Source organism: Myotis myotis, unplaced genomic scaffold, assembly GCF_014108235.1.
Source record: "Myotis myotis isolate mMyoMyo1 unplaced genomic scaffold, mMyoMyo1.p scaffold_m19_p_6, whole genome shotgun sequence".
Lineage (NCBI taxonomy): Eukaryota > Metazoa > Chordata > Mammalia > Chiroptera > Vespertilionidae > Myotis > Myotis myotis.
In genome coordinates, this window is record NW_023416368.1 from 85,994,415 (window position 1) to 86,022,356 (window position 27,942).

The window sequence follows — 27,942 nt, forward strand, 5'->3', positions numbered from 1 at the left end:
GTGTGCCCCCACCCCCCGACCCCAAGCCCTATAAATTCTTTGTTCTCTTGGAACTACGGGCTCTCTCGCACCCTACTGCTGCGTCGGTAGGGGAGGCAGAGGGACCAAGTCCCAGGCTGGAATAAAGACTCTATGCTTTTGCATCGGACTCAGTGCTCCCTGGTGATGTCCTTTGGGGCATGTTGAAGTCTGGGCATAACAATTCGCCCTGCACGTGCCAGTGGGATAGAGGGGAGCCCAGCAGTCGAGCACCGAGGCCACACACAGAGCCTGGACTGTGAGGCCAGGTGCAGAGCTCAGTTCCCAGAGCAGATTCACACTGCATGTGGGCTGGGAAGCCCCCACACAACCATCACCCAGCAAACTACCCTGGTGAAGAACCAGGATAAAAAGGCAAAGCCGATGTGTTAGGGAACCCACCCCACCCTGTAACTCCTCCTGCAACCCCGCACTCTGAGCCAGGCCCCTTCATGAAGCTTATTTCCATCATGTCTTCTTTTATGTCTTGAAAGATGTGTGACACAACATAAGGTTTTCCCACAATGCTTTCATTGATAATGTTTTTCCCTAGTATGTGTTCTTCCTTCAATGCTTTCTAAGAGACTTGGAGAAACTGAAAACTTGACCACATTCATTACATTCATAGAGCTTTTCTGCACTGTGTGCTTAAATGGCTGGGGATGTGCAGGAGGCATCGAACTGATTTGTTTCTTTCATATCAATATTGCTCTCTGTCTTACTCTCTGACTTCCACTGTCTCAATGGAAAAATATCCTCTGGTGAGGATGAAAAAAAAAAAAAAAAAAAAAAAAAGAACCGGGATGGTCAAAGGCTTTTCTACAATCTTTACACAATAGGGCTTATTTTCAGTGTGAATTCTTTCATTCTTTATAATTTCTCTCCACTATTATTAGTGTTTTTGTGATTTTGAAGGGAACTGGGATTAATAAATGGTTTTCCACATGGATAACATTCATAGAGTTTTTCCTTAGTATGAGTTCTTTTATGATGTTGGCAGGAACGTGGAGAAGAGAAAGTTTTACCACAATGGTTACATTCATAGGGTTTTTCCCAAGTATGAATTTTTTCATGATTTCTAAGCAAAGAGGGATAAAAGAAAGTTTTACCACATTCCTTACATTCATGAGACATCTTTCCATGATGAATTAGTTTATGTTCACTAAGACATTTGGCAGAAAGGGCTTCCTCACATTGCTTTCAGTCGTAGAGTTTCTCCCCAGTATGTATATTTTTATGATCTCTAAGAGATGCAGGAAGACTAAAAGCCTGACATACATGGTTTTTTTTTTCCAGTACGTGTTCTATCATTTTATGGGAGGGAAGCTGGATAAGATACACTTTTACCATAATGCTTACGTTCATAGGGTTTTCATCCAGTATGAATTGTTTCATGTCTTCTAAGTAAAGAGGGAAAAGGAAAGGTTTTCCCACATTCCTTACATTCATGAGACTTCTTTTCTTCATGACTTCTTTTATGACTTCCAAGAGAGCAGGGAGAAATGAAGGCTTTCCCACATTCCTTACATTGATAGGGCTTTTCCCCAGTATGGATTCTTTCATGATATTGAATGGAAGTTGAAGAAGACAAAACTTTACCACATAGCTTACATTTATAGGATTTTACAACAGTATGAGTTCTATCATGACGTTGAAGAGAAGATTTATAATAGAAACCTTTACCACACTGCTTACATTCATAGCATTTTATGCCAGTATGAGTTCGTCCATGACTTTGGAGGGCAGACAGATAATAGAAAGCTTTACCACAATGCTTACATTCATAGGGTTTTTCCCCAGTATGAATTCTTAAATGATATCTAAGTTTACAGGGATGATGGAATGTTTTACCACATGCCTTACATTCATGAGGCTTCCTTCCATCATGAATTCTTTGATGACATCGAAGAGAACTGAGGTAACTGAAGACTTTCCCACATTGCTTACATGCATAGGGTTTTTCCTTATTATGAGTCATTTCATGATTTCGGAGGGAAGATGGATAATAGAAAGCTTTACCACATTGCTTACACTCATAACGTTTTACACCAGTATGAATACTTTCATGAATTTGGAAGTAATATTGATAATAGAATGTTTTACCACATTCCTTACATTCAAGAGGCTTCTTTCCATCATGAATTCTTTTATGCTTTCCAAGAGAGCTGGGGAAAATGAAGGCTTTCCCACATTCCTTACATTGATAGGGTTTTTCCCCACTATGCATTCTTTTGTGATATTTAAGGGAAGTTGAATAAGAGAAAACTTTACCACAAACCTTACATTTATAGGGTTTTTCCCCAGTATGAGATCTTTCATGATCTTGGAAAGAAGACTTGTAATAGAAACCTTTTCCACAATGCTTACATTCATAACGATATTCCCGAGTATGAGTTCTTTCATGACGTTGGAGGGCAGATAGAAAATAGAAACCTTTGCCACAATGCTTACATTCATAGGGATTTTCCTCAGTATGAGTTCTTTCATGATTTCTAAGGGAAGAGGGATGATAGGGTTTTTTACCCGTATGCATTCTTTTATGATATAGAAGAGCAGCTGAATAAGAGAAAAGTTTACCACAAACCTTACATTCATAGGTTTTCATTCCAGTATGAGTATTTTTACGATTTCTAAGGGAATAGTGATGATGGAATGTTTTGCCACATTCCTTACATTCATGAGGCTTCTTTTCATCATGACTTATTTTATGATTTGCAAGAGAGCTGCTGGAACTGAATGCTTTCCCACATTGCTTACATTCATAGCATTTTTTCTCAGAATGAGTTCTTTTATGATCTTGGAGGGAAGTTGAATAAGACAAAACTTTACCACATAGCTGACGTTCATTTGATTTTTCCCCAGTATGAGTTCTTTCATGATCTTGCAGGTAAGAGTGATAATAGAAACCTTTACCACAATGCTTACATTCATAGCATTTTACCCAAGTATGAGTTCTTTCATGATTTCTAAGGGAATAGGGATGATGCAATGTTTTACCATATTCCTTACATTCATGAGGCTTCTTTCCGTCATGACATCGTTTATGTTTTCCAAGACAGCTGCTATAATGGAAGGCTTTCTCACATTGCTTACATTTATAGGGTTTCTTCTCAGTATGCATTCTTTCATGATTTCGAAGAGAAGTGGAAAATACGAAAGCTTTCCCACACTGCTTACATTCATAGGGCTTTTCCCCAGTATGCATTCTTTGGTGAATTATAAGGGAATAGCGATGACAGAATGTTTTACCACATTCCTTACATTCATGAGGCTTCTTTCTGGCATGACTTCTATTATGTTCTCCAAAAGACCTGAGCTGATGGAAGACGTTCCCACATTCATAAGGTTGCTCACCAGTGTGTGTTCTTTCCTGATTTCTAAGTGAAGTGTAACTTAAAGCTTTTCCAGATTTCTTACATTGATATGGCTTTTCTGCAATGTGTGTTCTATCATTTTCTCCAGAGTACTTGGGAGAACTGAAAGCTTTGCCACGTTGCTTACTTTGATAAGGTTTCTCTCCGCTATGAGTATTTTTGTGAAGTTCAAAGTAAGTGAGACGATTAAAGCCTTTCCCATATTGCTCACACTCATATGGTTTCCCAGCGATATACGTTCTTTTATAATTTCTAAGGGAAGTTGAATAGTGGAAAGTTTTGCCACTGGGGCTGCCTTCATGGCTCTGAATATGTTGGTGAGGCTTGAAAACGTTCTCACATTCCTTATATTTATAAGGTATTTCTTTGTATTCCTGACACAGGTACAGTTTGGGTCCAATGTGAGAGCTCAGGTGGTTATTCAAGGATAAGTAACGTATGAAGATTTGCCTACACAACCTGGATTTAGGTTGTTTTATTTCAGTAGGAGTTTCCTTCTTTTCATTATGATTTGGAATTTGGCTGAAGTTTTCTCTGCATTGACTACCATCCTTCCTTGTACAGAGTCTCTCTACAATACGATTGCTGTAAAAATCAGAAGCATATTATTAATACTCTGTTAACAATTTAATATTTATTAATAGCATGACAATGACATTTTTAACATTTTCTAAGAAAGGGTGGGGCTTCTGAACATTCCATTTTTGAAAGTGGATATCTTAAAACTTCTGATATAGGCTGGATCATAGATATTATGAAAACACTTATATTCATTAATGGTACTTCTGTATATTGTTTCCAAGTGTAATTATTTCTTATATACTAAACATTGAGGTCATATTTCAAAAAAAAAAACACATTTTGATGAGATTATTCTAAAAATCAATACATTTAAAACTGGACTGATACAATTGGATTATCTGTTTTTGCTTTTCTGGACTTGGGTCATAGGGCTCAGTGGTTCAGGATAGACCCACACACCAGGGGCTAACTGGTTCAATTCCCTGAAAGGGAACATGGCCAGATTGCAGACTTATTAAACCCAGTACAGGACATGCAGGAGGCAGTCTCCTGATTTTTTTATCTCTCACTCTCAACACAATATATCAAAATCAATAATAGCATATTTTTGCACCACCAGCGAGTCTCACTGAACCTCTGAACCAGGTAGTCATAGTGCAATTTCTGGTCAGGGCACAATCCCAGGTTCCAGTCATGATTACAAATGTGGTGCATGCAGGAGGCAGCCATCAATAATTCTCTCTCATCATTGTTTCTTTCTCTTTCTCCCTCTTCCTACCTCTCTGAAGTAAATTTAAAAAAAATTAAACATACAAATGAATAAAATAAATATATAAAAAATATATTAAAAAACACACACACACAAAGACGCTCTTAATGCTTTCTCATGTCAATGAAACTCACCTAAGATTCATCCCATTCTTCTTATACTGATCTTCACTGTCATGGTCATCACGTTGTTCTAAAATACAGGCTAGAAAAAGCATTATAAACTATTAAAGAATATAAAAAATGGTTAGATTTTAAGTACACAATGAGTTGTGATCATTCCTGGTTTAATTACCAGTATACTCCCTTTCCATATTTCAGTTTTTGAAACAGCATTGATGAGCAAGCAATACTCGTTTTCTAATTGCTTAAGTAACAAGTGGTTGCAGGCCAGAGGTGCTCTGTGGTTGACTGTCAACCTATGAACCAGTATAAACTGGGAGGTCAAAGGTCAATTTCCAGTAGGACTGGTTTGCAGGCTAGATCCCCAGTGTGAGGCACGCACGAAGTACCAAATCAGTGATTTTCTCTCATCATTGATTTTTCTCCCATTCTCTCCCTCTCCTTCCTCTCTAAAATCAGTAAAAATATATATTAAAAAATAATTTGTGATACCTACCTACTGATGCCAGGTTCCAGAAGGTTTCCAACATCACATCTGTGTACAGTTTCTTCTGGGTGGGATCAAGGAAAGCCCACTCCTCCATGGTGAACTCCACATTAACATCCTCAAAGGCCACTGAGTCCTAAAACATCCCACATATACATATAGGAGAATGGATGAGATAGACAACCCTGGGGACCCATACATAATTCATAGGAAGTTCACATAGGACACATGATCCCCAACATTCAGTCTATGACTTGATTGTGAGAATATTATTAATTTGCCATATTCACTTCCTCAAGAGAGGAATTTATTGATATGATTTTATGGTGATCACTTCAACTCTTCTTTGCTCTCTAATGTCAGGGTAAAGAACACCTTGAACAACTTCTATATTAATAAGTTAAAATACTTCTGTTTTAAGCCCATCAATTCCTTGTGAGAAAATGCATCTCTATTATAACCACCATTTGATGCAGCAGTCCATGAAACATACAGTAATGTCTGCATAAAGTTTTAATGACTTTGAATACAATAAAGGCCTCATAGCTTTTTCTTCTATTCTCATCACCAAACAGGAGAGGCCAGGCAATGTGTGGAAATTCAAATTAGAACAAAGTGTACTTGGCCATATTTCCTGAAGTACTCCAAATTATCAGAAATAGTCAGATACACCTGAATGAATGAAAATATTCTTATGAAGGAGTATGAATGATCATTCGCTTTTATAATATTTGTTAGTAACTCAGTTCAACCTTCTTTTGCCTCTCTCATTTCCTGGAGATAGTAAGTTAGAGTTAGAGCTCAGGTATGAGCAAGATAGGGCAACTTAGCCCTCTACAAAAGTCCTCTACTCATGAGCCTCAGGGTTACTTCACACTGATTTTTAGGACACATAGACACGTATATTGAAATGATAATATCACACTAAAAAGAAGTCTTTCCAGCAGAATTGTGATACTATAACCAGGGCCTGGACCTTGAGGAACAATTTAAGACTTGGTATGTCCAAGGGCATTTAGTGATAGCTGCAATATTTTCATGTTGAAATTAATTTCAACAGAAACTAATATAAAATGAAATTAAACGTTAACTGTAATTGGAATGTAAACTATAAATGGAAGCATATATGGTATTTATGGAGGAAAAATTAATATAATTAAAATGTCCATACTACCCAAAGCAATCTATAGATTCAATGCAATTCCTATCAAGATACCCAAGATAAATCTCACATAACTAGAATAATCAAAAATTTTATATAGACCACAAAACACTCTGAATAGCAACAGCAATCATGAAAAATAAGAACAAATGTGGATGAATCACACTACCTAATATCCAACTGTACTACAAGACTATAGCAATCAAAACAGCATGGTCCTGGTATATAAACAGCATATAAATCAGTGGAATGGAACAGAGAGCCTAGATATTAAACCCATGCCTTTATGGTCACGGAACTGTTGACAAATGAAGCAAGAATGCACAATAAAGTAAAGATAGTATCCTGTATTATAAAAGGACAATATGGAAATTGTCCCCAGGAGTTTGAGCAACTGGGAGTTCCACTGCTTGCTATGATTTGCGCTGACCACCAGGGGGCAGCACGGAACATGGTGGGCTTCAATGTGTAGAGGGTGGCAGTGGAGGCAGTGCTGGCCCCGATGGGCCCTGATGAGAGCAGGACTGCTATGGGTTGGTGCAGTAGGTGAGCAGATGGCACTAGGCCAAGGCGGATGAGAGTGGATGCCCCCAAAACCCCGCCTGTTACTGCACAGATGGGGAAAGGCCATTAAGGTGGGGGGGCAATGCCGGCGAGCGAGTGGCACCAGGCCAATGCAGGTGGGAGCAGTGCCCCTGATGGCCCCGCTGGTTGCACCACAGATGGCAACAATATATAATAGTGTTTAAACAGCTGTGAAAAGCAAATAGTGCCTTGGTTACAAGGAAACAATTAAAGGGCCTTTTGCAGACTATTATAACTTACTAGAAGCCCGGTGCACAAAATTCGTACACGGGGAGGTGAGGGGTGGTCCCCTTAGCCCAGCCTGTACCCTCTCCAATCCGGGCCCCCTCAGAGGATGTCTGACTGCCAGTAAACCAGCAGACGGACATCCCTCTCACAATCCAGGACCACTGGGTGCTAACTGCTCACCTGCCTACCTGCCTGATCGCCCCCAACTGCCCCCCCTGCTGGCCTGGTTTTCCATCACTGCCCCCCCGCCCCGCTAGCATGTTCGCCCCTAACTGCCCCCTCCCGCCAGCATATTTGCCTCGTACTGCCCTCCCTGCCAGCCTGGTCACTCCCAACTGTCTCTCCTGCCATCCTGGTTGTCCCCAGCTGCCCCCCACACTGTCCTAGTCAACACCTACTGCCCCTCATGCCAGCCTGGCATCCCTTCACTGCCCCCCGCCCCGCTGGCCTGGTCATCATACTTATTTTGTTAAGGCAAAACAAATATAACTAAAATGAAGCTGGTTTGGCTCAGTGGATAGAGCATCAGCCTGTGGACTGAAGGGTCCCAGGTTCGATTCCAGTCAAGGGCACATGCCCAGGTTGCAGGCTCGATCCCCACAAGGGGGTGTGCAGGAGGCGGCCTATCAATGATTCTCTCTCATCATTGATGTTTCTATCTCTCTCTCCGTCTCCCTTTCTCTCTGAAATCAATAAAAAATATATAAATAATAAATAAATAAATAAAATGAAGGGTATATGATAAAACTTTATTAGGGCTAATTATATATGCCTAAAGAGTTCCCCAAAGTCTTTGGTAACTTAAAACTTTCGAGTTTGCTGGCTTAAATAGTAAAAATTATTAAATATCTAGGTATTTTGAAATAACAGGATACTGAAATGTTAATCTGAATTTGCGTCATATGGAGAATCTAGAGCAGTGGTTCTCAACCTGTGGGTCGCAACCCCTTTGGCAGTTGAACGACCCTTTTACAGGGGTCGCCTAAGACCATCCTGCATATCAGATATTTACATTATGATTCATAACAGTAGCAACATTACAGTTATGAAGTAGCAATGAAAATAATTTTATGGTTGGGTCACAACATGAGGAACTGTATTTAAAGGGCCAGAAGGTTGAGAACCACTGATCTAGAGAATAGATTTGAATCTGTTAATGAATAAGTCTTGTATTTTATTTGAAGCAGCTTTTAAAATGTAATGTATTGCCCATCTGAGGAACGTTACTTACATGCCACCTAAAAATTAAGATTATTAAGGGTTAAGAATTCTAATTGGAAAGAAATATGGCATTGGTGTAATGGAAGGCATGAGGCATGAAGCTGCAGTTTGAAGGAAAAAGAAAGTGGAATCTAAAGCTGGTTACTTCTGAGTTATAAGGTGTCTGAAGAAAGATTTGAGAAAGTGGTAGAAAGTTTGTGGAAGTTATGGGATTTTGTGATGAGAAATGTTAAAAAGAAATTGTAGAAATGACACAGGACAGTAAGCCAGGACAAGGGGAATGGGAAAATTGAAGATGGTTAAACAGCAATTTGGAGCCATCTAGTAAAACCCATCTTCCCTAAATCAAGGACACTTAAGAGTAAATGATTTGGCTGAAACCAGTTTGGCTCAGTGGATAGAGCGTCGGCCTGCAGACTGAAGGGTCCCAGGTTCGATTCCGGTCAAGGGCATGTACCTGGTTTGCGGGCACATCCCCAGTTGGAGATGTGCAAGAGGCAGCTGATCAATGTTTCTCTCTCATCGATGTTTTTAACTCTCTATCTCTCTCCCTTCCTTTCTGTAAAAAATCAATAAACTATATTTTTTAAAAAAAGAAAGAGTAAATGATTTGCATTTTGCCTCCCTAACCAGAGGGTATAACCAGATGGTAAATGCCTTCTATCAATGGACTCAAGGAGACAGACAGCAGAAATCCAATTAGTGTCATTTGCTGACCACACCCAAGGACAAATGAAGTTAGAGAATAAACCTTATTTTGGATAATCCTTTTCTAGTCTGTTAAAAGGAAAAGGATCTTTCCTGTTTTTGTACCCAGGAAGCAAGAGTTCTATAAATTATTAAAATGGCTTTATTAATCAGGAAGTTCTTTTAAAGCCATCTTTTCATCATGGGAACTGAAGTTCACTAGCCTGTTTGTGCTTAATACACTTTGATATATGAACTTCTGGAAAAATAAATTTGACAATCCTTCCAGGGTTTGAATTTTAAGAAACTTTCTCTTTCTTTTTTTTTTTTTTTTTAAATATATTTTATTGATTTTTTTACAGAGAGGAAGGGAGAGAGATAGAGAGTTAGAAACATCGATGAGAGAGAAACATTGGTCAGCTGCCTCCTGCACATCTCCTACTGGGGATGTGCCCGCAACCCAGGTACATGCCCTCGACCGGAATCGAACCTGGGACCCTTCAGTCCGCAGGCCGACGCTCTATCCACTGAGCCAAACCGGTTTCGGCAAGAAACTTTCTCTTGACATAGAATTGGCTTTAGATCGCTCCAATAGTCTCTGGAATGCATCAAGTAGTTGTTTCCTCTCCCATGAAGGAAAATTTTCTGCTTAAAGCACATGGAAAACTTTGTCAAATAATAACTATATTTTGCTTTCATCTATAGCTCTGTTATTCAGGAATATTGTGTTTTGCAGATAAGACAATATTCCATGTCATTTGCAAGTACTGCTGATTCTTTTTGTTTTTTAGATAGAAGGAAGCATTTTTAAAGCAATTTTGTAAGTTATATATTTCTCTACCTACCTGTCCCTCCAGTAATTGGCAATCTACACTAATAAAAGACAAAGATGCTAATAGACCGTACCTCTGCTATGCCCACCAGCCATTCAGAGCAACTATATGCAAATTAACCCAACCAAGATTGCGGCAGGCAGCCACGGAGCTGGAGCAAGCAGAAGGCTTGGTTGCCCGGGCGATGGAGGAAGCCAAGCTTCCCGCCTGCCCTGAGCTGGTTGTGGCCTCCGCTCATGGCAACAAAGTTTCAATTATAGAAGACAAATAAATCCCAGATACCTGCTTCCAGCCAGCCTCCACTGGGAGCTTGGGTGGCTGGGAGTTGTGGCCAGCTAACAAACAGCCAACAGCCCCTCACCCAGGCTGGCCACACACTCATAGGGTGATGGTCCCCACTGAAGGGCTTAGTCAGCCTGAAAACGGCCCTCAGCCCCTCACCCAGACAGGCCAGGCACCCCAGTAGGACCCTGCACCCTGAAGAGGCTGTGGCCAGCCTGCAAACAGCCATCAGCCCCTCATCCAGGCTGGCCAGGCACCCCAGCAGGGACCCCCACCCTGAAGGGGCTGTGGCCAGCCTGCAAAGAGCCATCATCTCCTCACCCAGGCTGGCCACACCCTCATCGGGTGAGGGTCCCCGCTGAAGGGCTTAGCCATCAGCCACTCACCCAGGCAGGCCAGGCACTCTTATATAATTAAAGGGTACTATGCAAATTGATCCTAACAGCAGAATGGCTGGGAATGACTGGTCGCTATGACACACACTGACCACCAGGGGGCAGATACTAAATGCAGAAGCTGCCCCCTGGTGGTCAATGCACTCCCACAGGGAGAGCTCTGCTTAGCCACAAGTCAGGCTGCCGGCTGCCAGTACAGCGGTGGTGGTGGGAGCCATTCCCGCCTCCTCAGCAGTGCCAAGGATGGCCAACTGCAGCTTAGGCCTGCTCCCCAATGGCAAGTGGACATCCCCCAAGGGCTCCCAGGCTTCTAGAGGGATGTCTGATTGCCAACTTAGGCCCAATACCCCATGTGCCTTGGTTGTGGGCACATCCCCAGTGGGGGGTGTGCAGCGGGCCTAAGCCAACAGGTGGTCATCCCCCAAGGGGTCCCAGACTGCGAGAGGGCACAGGCCGGGCTGAGGGACCCCCTCCCCCCCGAGTGCACAAATTTTTGTGCACTGGGTCTCTAGTTTTTAATAAGTAGCAATAAAGTTCTTTGCATGAATTCAATAAGACCTGTTTTCAATTTTAGCTATATAAACCAAGAAAAACTGATAATGGGCCTGCTTATAGCAGCCTTGGCTTTCCTCCCTTTTGCAGACCTTTGTCCATTCAGCATTCCATGGGAATGCCTTACAATCCACAAGGGCAGGCCACCATTGAATGTGCGCATGGTACCCTGAAGGGTATGCTAGTAAACAAAAAAGGGGGGTACTGGACTGAAGGACCCTGCTACACTACTATCTAAAGCATTCTTTATTCTTAATTTTTTGAATCTGAATGATCATTTTCAATCCTCTGTAGAACAGCACTTGACCTAAACCCCATCTCAGAAATCACAAGTCTTGTGGCGAGATAGGACACTAATAACTAGATGAGACCCAATGAATTATTAACATGGAGGAGAGGATATGTGTGTGCTTCTAGCTCTACAGGGCCATTGTGGATTTCAGCTCGCCAGATTAAACCCTGCCATGGCATGGCACGGGACCAATCCTCTTCCCGAAATGAAGAATTTGGGCCTGGGAACTCCACAGCCCCGAATGATGCTCCTTCCCCAGACCTAGATGGCCCCCGAATATCCTGGGGAATGATGATGAAGCTGACGGCCAATGATTAGCAATTATTGGAGTGTACTCACACTCTACACATTCCAGATAACTAACCATTCCTCTTTTTGTTTTTCTCATAGCCTGTAAAATCAGAACTGGAACAGTAAATGCATTTCACAGACTCCAATATTCCAAAGCAGAAAGTTCATCACCTCTCTCTGTCTTCTACCAATACATTCAGCAAAACAAAAAGGGGAAGATGTTGGGAAGCACCCGAGACTTGGTTGGAAAGTTTGTAAGGACATTCTGGAAAAAGGGAAGTGTGTGGATGGCTGCCTGCCCTGTTTATGAAAATTCTGACCTAGTGCCCTGACCGGTTTGGCTCAGGGGATAGAGCGTCGGCCTGCGGACTGAAGGGTCCGGGTTTGATTCTGGTCAAGGGCATGTGCCTTGGTTGAGGGCACATCCCCAGTGGGGGGTGTGCAGGAGATGGCTGATTGATGTTTCTCTCTCATCAATGTTTCTAACTCTCTATCCCTCTCCCTTCCTCTCTGTGAAAAATCAATAAAATATATTTAAAAAAAAAAAATTCTGACCTAGGGGTGTGCCAAAGGCAGTGCCCCTAATTATTCCTTGACCTTTCCAAACAATTCTGTGCATGTGCAGAGACCGGGTGTTTACTGGAATCCTTATACTTAATCTTTGGGGGTCCTTGCTTAAAGGATATTACAAACACAAGTCTTTGGGGGTCCTTGCTTAAAGGATATTACAAACACAAGTGTCCTCCCAAAATTACATCTCTTACTGAATATACCTGAAAGATAAACTTTATCTTAAACTGCTGTTACAATAACAGCCTAATGTGGCAGGCAATCAAGGCTCCCTGGGTTCCTTTAGCCAGGTAGTACCTTAGGCCTCTCTTTCACAGCAAACTTTGTGCCAGAGTAATCCATTCATCTATCACTCAGAATCTGTAGGTCAACCGGGCAATGACCCAGCCATTTCACTTCTGGGAATATATCCAAAAAAACTCAAAACACTAAAGCAAAAGAAAATATGCACTCCTGCCCATCAATAGGTGAGTGGATAAAAAAGCCATGGTACAACTCAATTGAATTTTACTCAGCCATAAAAATGAAGGAAAACTTACCCTCCATGACAACATGAATGGACCTGGAGTGCATTATAATTAGTGAAGAAAAGCAGTAAGAAAAACATAAATATCACATGATATCATTTATATTTACAATGTAAAGAAGAGAAATTAATGAAGTATACAGAGACTCATATAAATAGAGAACAGACTGACAGCTGTCAGATGGGAGGGGATGAGAAAAGGGGGAGGGAGTAAACAACACAAACAAAATCTTAGACTCAGAAAACAGCATGGGGTTCCAGAGGGAAAGGGGAGTGTGAGGAAGTGGAAAAGGGTAAAGGGGAGGATTAAATGGTGATGGAAGGGGACTTTGGGTGGGGAACACACAATACAATATAGACATGATGTGTTATGGAATTATACACTTGAAACTTCTATAATTTTATCAGCCAATGTCATCTCAATAGGGTTTTTTTTTTAAATCTTCAATTTGTAGACATAAAACTTACAAAGTGATTTTCTCCAAAAACTTGATGCTACTCTAGGGGCTCTTCTCCCAACTGGTCTCATTTCTGACCTCACCTTTGAGTTCCAGAAGCAGCAGGACAGTCTATCTCAGGCATAGGACATGCCCAATAGCATATTTCCCTTAATGCTGCTCCCAGAGAGACATCATACCCACTGATGTCTTATGTGTAGGGAACAGAGAAAAGGTTTCCACTCACCACTTGTGATGCCTGAAAACCAATGATCTATTCAGTAGAGCAATGACAAAATAGGAAAACCTCTCTTGTGTTAGGTCCAGGGAGAGGAAGGAGTAAGACAAGCTGCCTGCTTGAGCCCTGCTTATTTTTTCTACAGAGCAGGGGTTGGGAACTTTATTTCTGCCAAGGGCCATGTGGCTAGTTATAATGTCATTCATGGGCCATACAATATCATCAACTTAAAAATCAGCCTGCTCTATTTGGTCACACATTTATTTAAGTGGCAGAGCCAGACCAAATGATTCCAGAACCACTTTCAAGAGGACCCAATACCATACTCTGCCTGCCAGTTGCCTAGAAATGCACGAAAGCTCCCACTGAGGTACAAACAAATGAGGCACAACAGGCTCAGCAATGCCACATGGGGAAGCAAAGCCTGGCACCCAGAGCCACAGGTCAGCAAGGCTGAGAAACAGAAGTCAGACCCACATGGCTGGTAATGTTGGGATATGCTGTTCCTGGCAGCAAGTGCAAGTGTCATGTTCACCTGCAGAGGTGTGGATGAGAGTGATGCTGGTGTGTCACACCCCTCACACCCACACCAGGAGAGCAGGAAAAGCCTTAGGACTCACATAGAGGTCTTAGGAGGGCCGGGCTGGCCTCTCAAGTAGCTGAGACCTGGCTTCAGACCCAGAAATGGAGCCTGGTATGGTCATGTGAGGCTTTGAAGATGGGTCCTGGGCAAGCGTTCTGCACAGGTAGGGATTCTGTGGTTTGAATCATCTGCCTACTGTATAGGAGACACCACCCAGGCTTTCTTATCAGCTTGTTCAATTGGGAGGCAATAGGGACAAAAGCAGACTGAGGCTCAAGCTGTAGCAGGCAACCATCAAAAAATGCATAGTTTGGCCCTAGATGGCTTGGCTCAATGGATAGATCTTCGGCCTGTGGACTGAAAGGTCCCGGGATTGATTCCGGTCAAGAGCACATGCCTGGGTTGGGGGCTTGATCCCCAGTAGTGGGCGTGCAGGAGGGAGCCAATCACTGATTCTCTCTCATCATTGATTTTTTTTCCCTCTCTCTCTGCCTCTCCTTTCCTCTCTGAAATCAATAAAAAAAAATATTTTTTAAAAAAAATGCGTAGTTTGGGGAAACCACATGACTTACTGGTTGAGCGTCCACCTATTAACCAGGAGGTCACAGTTCCATCCCTGGTCTGGCCACATGCCCAGGTTACAGGCTTGATCCCTAGTGAGGGGATGTGCAGGAGGCAGCTGATGGATTATTCTTCTCATTATTCATGTTTCTATCGCTCTCTCCCTCTCCCTTCCTCTCTGACATCAATAAAGATATATATATATATATATTTTTTTTTTTAAATGAATAGTCCGAATGCTAATTACAAGGTAAGAAAAACCCTGCAGATTTTGTACTCTGCTGAGGAGTCAGCTGCCTGTGCCTGAGTGTGAGCAGACTCTACAGTGACTGACTTGTGTGCCTCCGGGGAAGGAGTCATTTCCCAAAGATTCCTGTGAACCTGACTGGTGCCTCCTTCTCAAGAGAGATGCTCTAGTCCCACCTCTGGACTCCCAGCAGCACGCCCCTCCTGGTGGCTCCACCATGCTGAGGGTTGGGCAGAATACAGAACAGCCTGAGTTGGGTGCTCAATACTGAGTGCCACTCCACCCACCTTCCCCCAAGCCTGACGGACACCTACCCCTCAAGGGAGACCCCCAATCCCCGCCTGCCTCACACTTAGTGGGCCTGCCCTGCAGAGATCAGGATCCTGGAGAATCTGGCACAAACTGAGTTGTGTGGCTCTAGGTCTGGGGTCACTTTTTCTTTCCAGGCATGACTTGTACAGAGTCCTCCCTTCACAAGACCAAATTTTGGTCTGTTTGCATCTGATAAACTCTGCTGGCCTCATCCTGAGGACTTCCTGAGGCCCTGCCCCACCATAAAAGTGTGGAGCATCCAGCCGTAGTGGCTAGTTTTGGTATAAGTTGGACATTTGCTAAGAAATGATCAAAACTGTATTGGGGGTGGGGGTGGGGTCGGGGAGCCTGGAGAAACAGTGCTGCAGGGATCAGCATATGTGGATAGTGAGCCTTAAATTGGACCTTTCTATTTTACAGATTTATTTAAAATAAATGCGGAGATTTACATACTCTTTTTTAAAAATATATTTTTATTATTTCAGAGAGGAAGCAATAGGGAGAAATAGAAACATCTATGATGAGAGAGAATCATGGATTGGCTCCCTCCTGCAAGTTCCCCACTGGGGATCGAGCCTACAACCTGGTCATGTGTCCTTGACTGGAATAGAACCTGGGACCCTGTAGTTCACAGGCAGAAGCTCTTTCCACTGAGCCAAACAGTATGGAGTTTCCTCAAAATCAACAAACGGAACTCCCATTTAACCCAGTGATCCCAAGAAATCAGAAACACCAATCAGAAAGAATATATGCACCCCTATGTTCACAGTAGCAAAATTTACAATAGCTAAGAGTTGGAAACAGACTAAGTGCCCATCAGTAGGTAAGTGGATTAAAAACCTGTGGTACATCTACACAATGGAATACTACACTATGGTAAAAAAGAATTCTTACCATTTGCATCAGAATGAATGGACCTGGAAAGCATGATGCCAAGTGAAGTAAGCCAGTAGGAGAAAGATAAATAAAATATCACATGACCTCACTCATTTGTGGAATATAGTGAACAACATACTAGTAAACTGATGAACAAAAATAGATGCATGACCTACAAGCATCGAACAGACTATCAAACCTCAGAGAGATGGCAGGGGAGCGGGGGATAAGACATCAACCAAAGGACTTGTATGCATGCAAATAAGCATAACCAATGGACACAGACAGGACGGGGTGAGTGCATGTGCTGGGCGTAGGAGCATCTGAGGAGAGGTCAATGGAGGAAAAAGAAGTTATATGTAATACTTTAAATCATAAAGAATTTAAATTTTAAAAAATTGCTAAAGGGACTGCTGTAAATAAGAACAAGAAACAGAGAGAGAAGCCTATGCATACAGAATTAAAATGGCAATAAATAACTACCTACCAATAATAACCCTAAATGGATATGGATTAAATGCTCCAATCAAAAGGCATAAGGTAGCTGAATGGATACAAAAACATGACCCAACTATATGCTGTCTACAAGAGCCCCATCTCAGAACAAAAGACACACACAAGATGAGAGTGAAGGGATGGAATCCATTTTTCCATGCAAATGGAAAACAAAAAAAATGCTAGAGTTGCAACACTCATATCTAACAAAATAGACGTTATAATGAAAGCCATCACAAGAGACAACAAAGGTCACTTGTAAGACCCCCAGAGGGAGACCCTTACTCTGTCCCGCGGATCGACGGCAACCCCAATCAACCGCAGGAGGCGTCAACTTGATGCAAACAGCAAGAAGCTTTATTCCAGCGCGCTGGGGCTCAACTCGTAACTCACGCAGGAGCAGAGGAGTCGAGCCCCGAGCAGAAAGTCTTACAAGTATATATAGGCAAAAACCACACATTGGGAGGGGTTACACACGGAAGGGGGAAGAGGGGAACAAAGGAATTCCAAAGGGGAACTGGGCTCGTTAATAACATGTTTCATGACAGGGCTTAAGCTTAGTCAACAGTCCCATCTGGTAATCTCATATCCTGTCTTTCTTAACTGTCAGAGCACTGTTTGCTCTGCTTGCTCTTTGCTCGGGGCTGTTTCCTGGGACAGCTTTAAGGGCTTTGTTCCCATCACTGGCAGGGACCTTGGGGAGTTGAGATAAAACAGGCAGCTTTTAAACACAGGCAGCCTTTAAACACACACAGCTTTTAAACACTTTTATTCTTTCAACTACACAATATTAAAGGGATCGCTCCAACAAGGGGACACAACCCTGCTAAACATATATGCACTCAATATAGGAGCGCCTAAACACATAAAAAAAAAAAACTTCTAGAGGACTTTAACAGAGAGATCAACAACAATATAGTCATAGTAAGGGAATTCAACACCCCGCTGACTTCACTGGATAGATCTTCCAGAAAGAAACTTAAGGAGACAATGACTCTAAGTGACACACTGGATCAGATGGATTTAATCAACATTTATAGAATATTTCACACCAAAGCAGTAGAATATACATTCTTCTCAAGTGCACATGGATTATACACAAAGATAGACCACATTAGGACACAAAACAAGTCTCTACAAGGCCAAAAAGACTGAAATCATATCAAGCATCTTCTCAGATCACAGTGGAATGAAATTACAAACCAGCTACAGTAAAAAAACACAAAAACATTCAAACACATAAAGGCTAAATAGCATATTATTACACAATGAATGAGTTACCAACGAAATAGAAATAGAAATCAAAAGCTTCATGGGAAAAAATAAAAATGAACACACAATGACTCGAAATCTCTGGGACACAGCAAAAGCAGACCTGAGAAGGAAGTTCATAACACTACAGGGATACCTCAAAAAACAAAGAAAATCACAATAAACTATTGGACCCTACCACTTAAAGAATTAGGAAGAGAACAAGAAGAAAAGCCCAGGTAGAAGAAAGGAAGGAAATAATAAAGATTAGAGCATAAACAGATAACATAGAGACTAAAAAAAAAAAAAAGAATGAAACCAAGAGCTGGTTCTTTGAAACGATAAACAAAATTGATAAGCTAGCCTGACTTGAAAGGACCCAAATAAAACCAGAAACAAAAGTGGAGAAGTAACCACCGACACCACAGAAATACAAAGGATTGTAAGATAATACTATGAACAACTATATGCCAACAAGCTGGACAATGTGGATGAAATGGACAAATTCCTAGAAAAATACAATCTCCTAAAACTGAATCAGAAGGAATCAGAAAACCTAAATAGGTCAATAACAACTGATGAAATAGAAGCAGTAATAAAAAAAAACTCCCAGCTAACAAAAGCCCAGGTCTGGACGGCTTCCCAGGGGAGTTTCACCAAACATTCAAAGAAGAACTAATACCTTTATTCTTCAAACTATTTCAGAAAATCCAAGAGGAAGCAACACTTAACACTTCCAAACTCTTTTTATGGCGCCAGCATTATCCTAATTCCAAAACCAGATAAAGACACTACAAAGAAAGAGAATTACGGGACAATACTACTGATGAACATAGATGCTAAAATCCTCCACAAAATATTAGCAAATCGCATCCAACAATATCTTAAAAAGATCATACACCATAATAAGTGGGATTTATTCCAGGCTGGCACAATATTTGCAAATCAATCAACATGATACATCACATAAACAAATTGAAAGATGAAAATCACATGATCATATCAATAGAGAGAGTAAAAGCATTTGACAAGAGTCAACACCCATTTTTGATAAAAACTCTCAGCAAAGTTGGAATAGAGAGAGCATATCTCAACATGATAAAAGCCATATATAACTAACCTATAGCCAACATCATACTCAATGGGGATAAACTAAAAGCATTTCCCCTATTAACTGGAACAAGACAGGTATGTTTGCTTTCATCACTCTTATTCAACACTAGAGCCTAGTGCAAGACATTCTGGCACTTGGGTTGCAGGAGGGGGTGGGGGGGAGGGTCCCTCAGCCTGGCCTGTGCCCTCTTGCAGTCTGAGATCCCTCGGGGGATGTCCGACTGATGGCTTAGGACCAATCCCTGTGGAGAGGAGCCTAAGTCAGCAGGCCAACATCCCCCAAGGGGTCCTCAGCACTGCCCCAGAGGCAGGAGAGCCTCCCGCTACCGCCAGCTGTGAGCCCGGCTTCTGGCTGAGCAGTGCTCCCCCTGTGAGAGCACACTGACCACCAGGGGGCAACTCCTGCATTGATCATCTGCCCCCTGGTGATCAGTGCACATCATAGCAACTGGGCATTCCACCATTTAGTCAATGTGCATATTAGCCTTTTATTATATAGGATACTACTGGAAGTCCTAGTCACAGCATACAGAGAAGAAGAAATAAAAGGCATCCAAATTAGAAAGAAGGAAGTAAGACTCTCATTATTCACAGATGACATGATATTGTACACCAGGGGTCCTCAAACTTTTTAAACTGGGGGCCAGTTCACTGTCCCTCAGACCCTTGGAGGGCCGGACTATAGTTTAAAAAAAAACTATGAACAAATTCCTATGCACACTGCACATATCTTATTTTGAAGTAAAAAAAAATAAAAAAATAAAAAATAAAAAAATAAAATGAAAAAATAAAAACAAAAACAAACAAACAAAAAAAGGGAACAAATACAATATTTGTATTTGCATGTGGCCCGCGGGCCGTAGTTTGAAGATCCCTGTTGTACACAGTAAAACCTAAAGACTCCACCATAAAACTACTAGATTTAATAGTGAATTTGGCGCTTTTTTTGCCGCATTTATTGCGAGGATGAAGACCGTTCTCTGCAATCAGACTGTAGACATCCCAGAAAATGTGGACATCACTCTGAAGGGATGCACAATTATTGTGAAGGGTCCCAGAGGCACCCTGGGGAGGGACTTCAACCACATCAATGTAGAGCTCAGTCTCCTTGGAAAGAAAAAGAATAGGCTCCGGGTTGACAAGTGGTGGGGAAATAGAAAGGGATTGGCCACAGTTCACAGTATCTGCAGTCATTGTACACAACATGATCAAGGGTGTTACACTGGGCTTCTGTTACAAGATGAGATCTGTGTATGCTCCCTTCTCCATCAACATTGTTATTCAAGAGAATGGTTCTCTTGTAGAAATTAGAAATTTCTTGGGCAAAAAATACATCCTCAGAGTTCAGATGAGGTCAGGTGTTGTTTGTTCAGTATCTCTAGCCCAGAAAGATGAGTTGATTCTTGAAGGAAATGACATTGAACTTGTATCAAATTCAGCTGCTTTGATTCAGAAAGCCACAACAGTTAAAAACAAGGATATCAGAAAATTTTTGGATGGTATCTATATTTCTGAAAAATGGAACAGTTCAGCGGGCTGATGAATAAGATCTAAGTTATCCAGCTATAGAAACACCGAGATGCCGAATGATTTGTCACACTTCTTTGTGAAACTAAAAAGATGTACAATAAAAGCCTTGTATTGATTTGGGGGGGGAGGGGGAATGAATTTGGCATTGTAGCAGGATACAAAATCAACACCCAAAAATCGATGGCTTGTTTATACACCAATAATAAATTCTCAGAGAAACTAAACAACAATCCCATTTACTTTGGCAACAAAAAAAATTAAGATACTTAGGAATAAACTTAAACAAGGTGGCAAAAGACCTGTACTTGGAAAACTACAGGATATTGAAAACAGAGCTAGAAGAAGATATAAACAAGTGGAAGAATATACTCTGTTCATGGATTGGTAGAATCAACATCATTAAAATGTCCATACTATCCAAGGCAATCTACAGAGTCAATGAAATCCCATTAAAATACCAATGTCATCTTTCACAGAGATAGAGCAAATACTCCAAAAATGTATATGGAATCAAAAAAGACCCCAAATATCTGCAGCAATTTTGAGAAAGAAAAACAAAGTAGGAGGAATCACAACACGGAATTTGAAGTTATACTACAAAGCTACCAAAATGAAAACAGCCTGGTACTGGCACAAGAACGGGCATATAGATCAATGGAACAGAACAGAGAATCCAGAAATTGAACCAATCCATTATGCTCCATTAATATTTGACCAAGGAGGCCAGAGCATACAATGGAGTCAAGAGAGTCTCTTCAATAAATGGTGTTGGGAAAATTGGGCAGATACATGCAAAAAAATGAAACGAGACCACCAACTTACTCCATACACAAGAATAAACTCAAAATGGATAAAAGACTTAAATTAAATGTAAGTCATGAAACCATAAAAATCCTAGAAGAAACCACCATAGGCAGCCAAATCTGAGACATCTCTCCTAGCAATATGTTTATAGACACATCTCCTAAGGCAAAGGAAACTAAGGAGAAAATAAGCAAATGGGACTACATCAAAATATACATCTTCTGCACAGCAACAGAAACCATCAATAACACAGAGAGCCCACTGTATGGGAAAAAATATTTAGCAGTGGTACATCTTATAAAGGGTTAATATTGAAAATATATAAGGAACTAATACAACTTAACCGAAGGAAGGCAAACAATCGAATTAAAAAATGGGCAACTTCTCCAAAGAGGACATACAGATAGCCAAGAGACATGAAAAATGCTCAGTCCCTAATCATCCCAGAGATGCAAATCAACAGGACAATGAGGTATTGACCATAGCACTGTCACAAAGATGGCGGAGCCCACAGTGGAGACTGGGTTTCCATAACACAAGATGGATGCACCCACAGCAGAGGCCAAGTTCCTGTATCGAGCCTTAATGAGCAATTAGCAGGGACCTCACACCTTGTCAGAATGGCTACCATCAACACATCAACAAATGACAACTGCTGGTGAGGATGTGGAGAAAAGAGAACCCTAGTATACTGCTGGTGGGAATGCAGACTGAGTGCAAACATTATGGAAACCAGTATGGAGTTTCCTAAAAAATTAAATATGATTTGCCATTTGACCCAGTGATCCCACTTCTAGAATATACCCTAAGAAAACCTGAAACACCAATCAGAAACAATGTACGCAACCCTATGTTCATAACAGCACAATTTACAATAGCTAAGATCTGCAAACAGCCCAAGTGCCCATCAGTAGATGAGTGGATATGAAAGCTGTGGTACGTTTATACCACAGAATACTATGCAGCAATAAAAAAGAAGAATCTCTTACCCTTTGAGACAGCATGGAGGGACCTGGCGAGTATCATGCTAAGGAAAATAAGTCAGTCAGAGAAAGACAAGTATCACATGATCTCAGTCATATGTGGAATCTAAGTAACAAAAAATAAACTAATGATAGGAGTGGATCCAGAGACATTGAAGCATGGAAGAGAGTGCAGAATCTTGGAGGGAAGGGGTTGGAGGGTGGGTGGGTGGGAGCTAATCAACCAAAGGCCTTGAATGCATATATGCATAACCCAGGGAGACAGACAATAGGGTCCTGAAGACCTGGGGTGGAGGGTGGGGCGGGGAGCAGGAGGACGCGAGAAGGCTGGAGGGGGGCCAATGGGGGGAGAAAGGTGACATACATAATACTTTCAACAATAAAGAATTATTTTTTTAAAAAAGGAAATACACGCCCTAGCCGGTTTGGCTCAGTGGATAGAATATCAGCATGCAGACAAAGGGTCCCAGGTTTTATTCCGGTCAAGGGCATGTATCTTGGTTGCAGGCTCCTCCCTGGCCCAGGCTCTGGATCAGACTCCTGCAGGAGACAACCAACTGATGTGTTTCTCTCTCACATCATTGTTTCTCTCTGTCTTTGCCTCTCTCTTCCACTCTCCCTAAAAAATTAATGTGAAAATAGCCTCAAGTGAGGAATCACAAACAAAAAAAACAGAAAGGAAGCACAAATTGGTAGATACAAAATAGTGAGGGGTATGTAAAGTACAGCATAGAAAATATCCTATCTAATAAAGAGGGAATATGCAAATTGACCATCGCACTGTCACAAAGATGGCGGAGCCCACAGTGGAGACTGGGTTTCCATAACACAAGATGGATACACCCACAGCAGAGGCCAAGTTCCTGTATCGAGCCTTAATGAGCAATTAGCAGGGACCTGAGTCTATGCCCCCCACCCAGTGGGCTTGACAGGGGACCTCAGGCCACGCCCCCTGCCCCTGTGCCAGGCTAGGGAACCTCAGACTGCACCCCCAGCCCGGCAGGGCTTGACAGGGGACCTCAAGGCATGACCCTGCCCTGGTGCTGGGCAGGGGACCTCAGGCCACGCCCACCACCCCGGGGGCCCTGAGGCTGCGCCCCCGCTGCCCAGCAGGGCTTGACGGGGGACCTGAGGCTGCGCGCCCCACCTGGCGGGGCTTGACAAGGGTGGGGCCGGCCAGGTCTGGATCTCGCCCAGTGAGGCCGGCCGGGTCTCGGTCTTGTACAATTTTGAGGCTCCATGGGTGGGCAGAGACTTGACTCTGGGTCCTGCGGCACACCCCAGACTCTGACAGGAGGAAGATTTTCACATACATTTTACTAATTTTCTTTCATCTCTGACACTTCGATTATAGAGAAAGGGCAAATAGTAATATTAAAATACTTCCTCTAATTAATCCCTTTAATGTGCACGAATTTCATGCACTGGGCCACTAGTAGTCAATAATATTCTATTAACCACGTGTGGTATCTGATATGTATTAGACTTTGTAAGTTTATACATGTCTAATCACTATGTTGACACCTGAAATTAATATATAGTGTCAACTTATTGAAAAAAAAATTAAGCCCTAGCCAGTTTGGCTCAGTGACTAGAGCGTCAGCCTATGGACTGAAGGGTCCCCAGATCAATTCCAGTCTGCAAGCAACCTTCCAAGCAGGGCCCTTGTTAAGGCACATGCAGGAGGCAACCAATCGATGTGTTCCTCTCACAGCGATATTTCTGTCTTTCCCTTTCTCTTCCACTCTCTCCAAAAATCAATGGAAAAACATCCTCAGGTGAGAATTAAAACAAAAAAAAAAAACATTTTAAAGAAAATGGTGTATACACACACATAGAGGAATACTATTGTATTACTCAGCCATTAGAAAAAGAAATCCTGCCACTTGTAATAACACATTCATGGACCTTGAGGGCAGGATGCTTTGTGAAATAAGTTAGAAAAAGAGAAATACCATGTGTTCTCACTTATCTGTGGAACCTTTAAAAAAGCAAGTCCAGCCGGAACCGGTTTGGCTCAGTGGATAGAGCGTCGGCCTGCGGACTGAAAGGTCCCAGGTTCGATTCCGGTCAAGGGCATGTACCTGGGTTGCAGGCACATCCCCAGTAGATGTGCAGGAGGCAGCTGATCGATGTTTCTCTCTCATCGATGTTTCTAACTCTCTATCTCTCTCCCTTCCTCTCTGTAAAAAAATCAATAAAATATATTTAAAAAAAAAAAAATCAAGTCCATAGATACAGCGCACAGACTGATGGTTGCTAGAGGTTGCGGGAGTGGTGTATGGGGGTGAGGTGGGGGTCAAATGGATGACCGGTATCAAAAGGTACAAACTTCCAGTTATAAAATAAGTCATGGAAATGCAAGTTACAGCAAGGTGACTGCAGTTAGTAATACTACATTTCATATTTGAAAGTTGCTATGAGTAAATCTTAAAAGTTCTCTTTACAATAAAAAAAATATTCTTGTTTGAAATCCCAGCAGCGGCCGTGGGAAGATGGCTGCTGGGCTGCAGCGGCATTGCTCTTCGTATGCAAAGCTGCGGGAGGCTGACTTTTGTGATGGCGGATCCTCTTTTAGGACTTCCATGGAGTGGAACACACAGGGGTCACAAGTAACGTTGTTTTGGAAACTCCCTTCCTTGTTGGCATTGAAGGTTTACTCCAAGGCAGCACTTACAGCCTTTTATTCTGTAGTTCCTGTGGGATTCCCATTGGTTTCCATCTCTATTCTACCCATGTTGCCCTGGCTGCATTGAAAGGTCACATCTGCCTTTCCAGGGACAAAATGGACAAAATGGAATGCTATCTCTTAAAAACAAAAGCCGTACTAAATGCATCTGAGATGGACATTCACAACATGCCTCTACCAGAAAAGACTGCAGAGCTAAAAGAGAAGATAATATTAGCGCATAAGCACTGAAGTTCACTGATGAAGATGCTGAAGGAAGTGACTCCTGACCAGTCCAATGCAAAAAACTGATCTAGAACCACAGCTTGAGTATCAGGGTCAGGCCTCACTGCCACCTTCAAAGACAGGTGCTGTCGATCGTTTCTTGAGAAAGATCAACTTCAAGAATGGACAGGAAATGTGGTTTATTATGTTTACATCTAGGTTGATTTTCCAAATGATTTGTGAAGCAGCTTATAGAAGATGAGAAATTAAGGAGCTCTCTGGCCATGATTCATATCTACTTGACTTTTGAAATTATTTTAGCTCTCTGATCAGTTTCATAGTAATTTCTGAAAACACCGTTAACTGCATATTCAGGGATTAAGGGGCAATGTGCCATGAATGAGCTTAAGAAATACATGGTAATAAAGTTGTACTTAATGTTAACTACTGCGATTCCTACATGGAGCAGTTATATGAATAGTTGTAACCAAGAATTAACATTTCAGTTAAGCAATAAAGGTTTTATATTCTGCATTTTCTCAAAAAAAGAAAAAATATTCTGTAAGTATGTATGATGACAGATGCTAACAAGACTTATTGTGATGATCACTTCACAATACACACACATATCAAATCATTATGATGTACACCTTAAACTAATATAATGTTGTATGTCAATTGTAACTTAATGAAAAATAAAATCCCTTGTATAAAAAAAGATTACAGTGGATTTGAAAAACTGGAGTCACCTAGTGATGTCACACCCATCACAATATCATAGGGAAATGAATTACTCAGATGTTTATAATGACGCAGGTGTAAACAAGCTTCCTATGCGGCCAGTCCTATGAAAGTCCAGCACACACAGTTACCTTCACTACATAGAATACTTGATGATGAAAAACTGGTTTATGCATTTGCTATGCTATCCTCTTTATCTTTGTGTGCTTTCTACTTAGTGAAAGAAAACTTTGCCGTGAAGCAGTATGCTGTTTATGCGGGCAGCAGCCTCAGCAGTCTTGTGTTGACTATATCTTTAGATTCCATCATTGCCTCCTGGACTTGATTGAATCTGTTTTTTGTAAATTTCCTGGCCTAAGTGTACAGTGTGAAAAGTCTACAGTGGTGCCCTAGCTGGTTTGGCTCAGTGGATAGAACATCCGACTGAGGACTGAAAGGTCCCAGGTTTGATACCTGTCAATGGAACATGCCAGGGTTGGAGGCTCGATCCCCACTAGGGGCCATGCAGGAAGCAGCCAATCAATGATTCTCCCTCATCACTGATGTTTCTGTCTCTCTCTCTCCCTTTCCCTCTCCCTCTCTGAAAGCAATAAAAATATATTTTTAAAAAACAATAAATAAAGTCTACAGTCGTGTACAGTAACATTCTCTGCTTTCATATTCACTCACCGATCACTGACTCCTGCAGAGCAGCCTCCAGTCCTGCAGCCATTCAGGGTCAGTCCCCACACGGATGTACCATTTCCTACCTTGCACACCACATTTGTACTGCACCTTTTCATAACTGCTTCCTGCCATTGCATCACAATTGACAACAGTATTCAGTACAGTAGCATGTTGCACAGGTTTGTTGCCTAGGACCCACAGGCTACACCATATGACCTAGGTGTGTAGCAGGCTACACCCTGCAGGTTTGTAAGAGAACTGAAAACAACAAAACTGCCTCCAGATGTCCTCCCCAGGTTCAGGGGTGCAGGACTGTAGGTAACTGCAGTTTCACCTCTCCCAGGAGTAAAGTTTTAGCCCAGTCACTCTGCAACTTGCTGTTCCACACTAATCTGCCTAAAGACTCCTGCTGTTCCTTCCCCTAAGGAAGGGTGACCCTGCCTGAAGCAATCCCCTCTTTTCTTTCACTAATAACCTCTCAAAGCCACTTCCTTTCTGCCTATTGTAAACGCATTCCTTTTGAACAGCTGTTCTGAGATTCTATTTCCTAGATGGGATGCAGCCCGATTCGTGAACGGAATCAAGCCAATTAGACCTTCCAATTTTATTCAGGTGAATTTTGTGTTTTAACAGTTTGAAAAGCACCACAAAAATAAATAGCCGATAAAGATGCTGTGACTCAGAGAAGGGAGGATTTAGGATTCGGGGGAGAGACTGGAAGTGCAGGCATTTGCTGCAGAGCTAGGCCTGGGGGACAGGGGGTGGACTTGAGAGCCTGCTCCACAAACATCTAAACTCAGGAGAAAACGGGGTCCTTCTGGGGAGAAAGGAGGGACAGGGGGCCCCACAGACCACAGCTCCTCCCATGCACGAACCGCGGGGACCGAGTCACCATTGTCCCCATGACCCTCCACGTGGTCACCGCACCGACTGCGGAGCCGCGGGGATGAGGGTGCAGAGCTGCCCAGACGCGCTCCGCAGCCCAAGGCCCTGCCGCGGGGACACACTGGACGCCCGGGTGCCGGCTGGGCCCCACCCTGCGAGCCCGAGGGGCCTGCAGTTTCAGCGGAGCCCCCGGCGCCTCGGGTCCGCAGGCTCCGGACCGGACCGTGGAGAGACGGTCCCGCCACGGCGGCTCCACCCGCCCCTCCTCCCCGTCCCCGCGCCCGGCCGCACACTCACCATTTCTGGTTCCTGGGCCCCCCGATCCGCCCGCAGCTCCCACCACCTTACAGATCGCAGATGAGGAAGCCAGAACAAGGGAGATGTGATCCCAGGGCCGCTGAAGCAAAGGAA

The 27,942-nt window shown here is 42.5% G+C and overlaps 1 protein-coding gene and 1 pseudogene across 1 annotated transcript; one reads left to right on the forward strand and one right to left on the reverse strand.

Annotated features, from left to right (window-relative positions):
• On the reverse strand, positions 1-27,924 carry LOC118659222 (zinc finger protein 14-like). The gene is made up of 4 exons (XM_036315430.1): positions 27,829-27,924; positions 5,302-5,428; positions 4,818-4,887; positions 1-3,977 (listed from the first exon to the last, which is right to left on the reverse strand). Exons 1-4 carry the CDS (start codon positions 27,829-27,831, stop codon positions 1,391-1,393), a joined length of 2,787 nt encoding a protein of 928 aa, XP_036171323.1. The 5' UTR covers positions 27,832-27,924; the 3' UTR covers positions 1-1,390.
• LOC118659223 lies at positions 19,981-20,611 on the forward strand (annotated as a pseudogene).
• Positions 27,925-27,942: the final 18 nt, after the last annotated feature.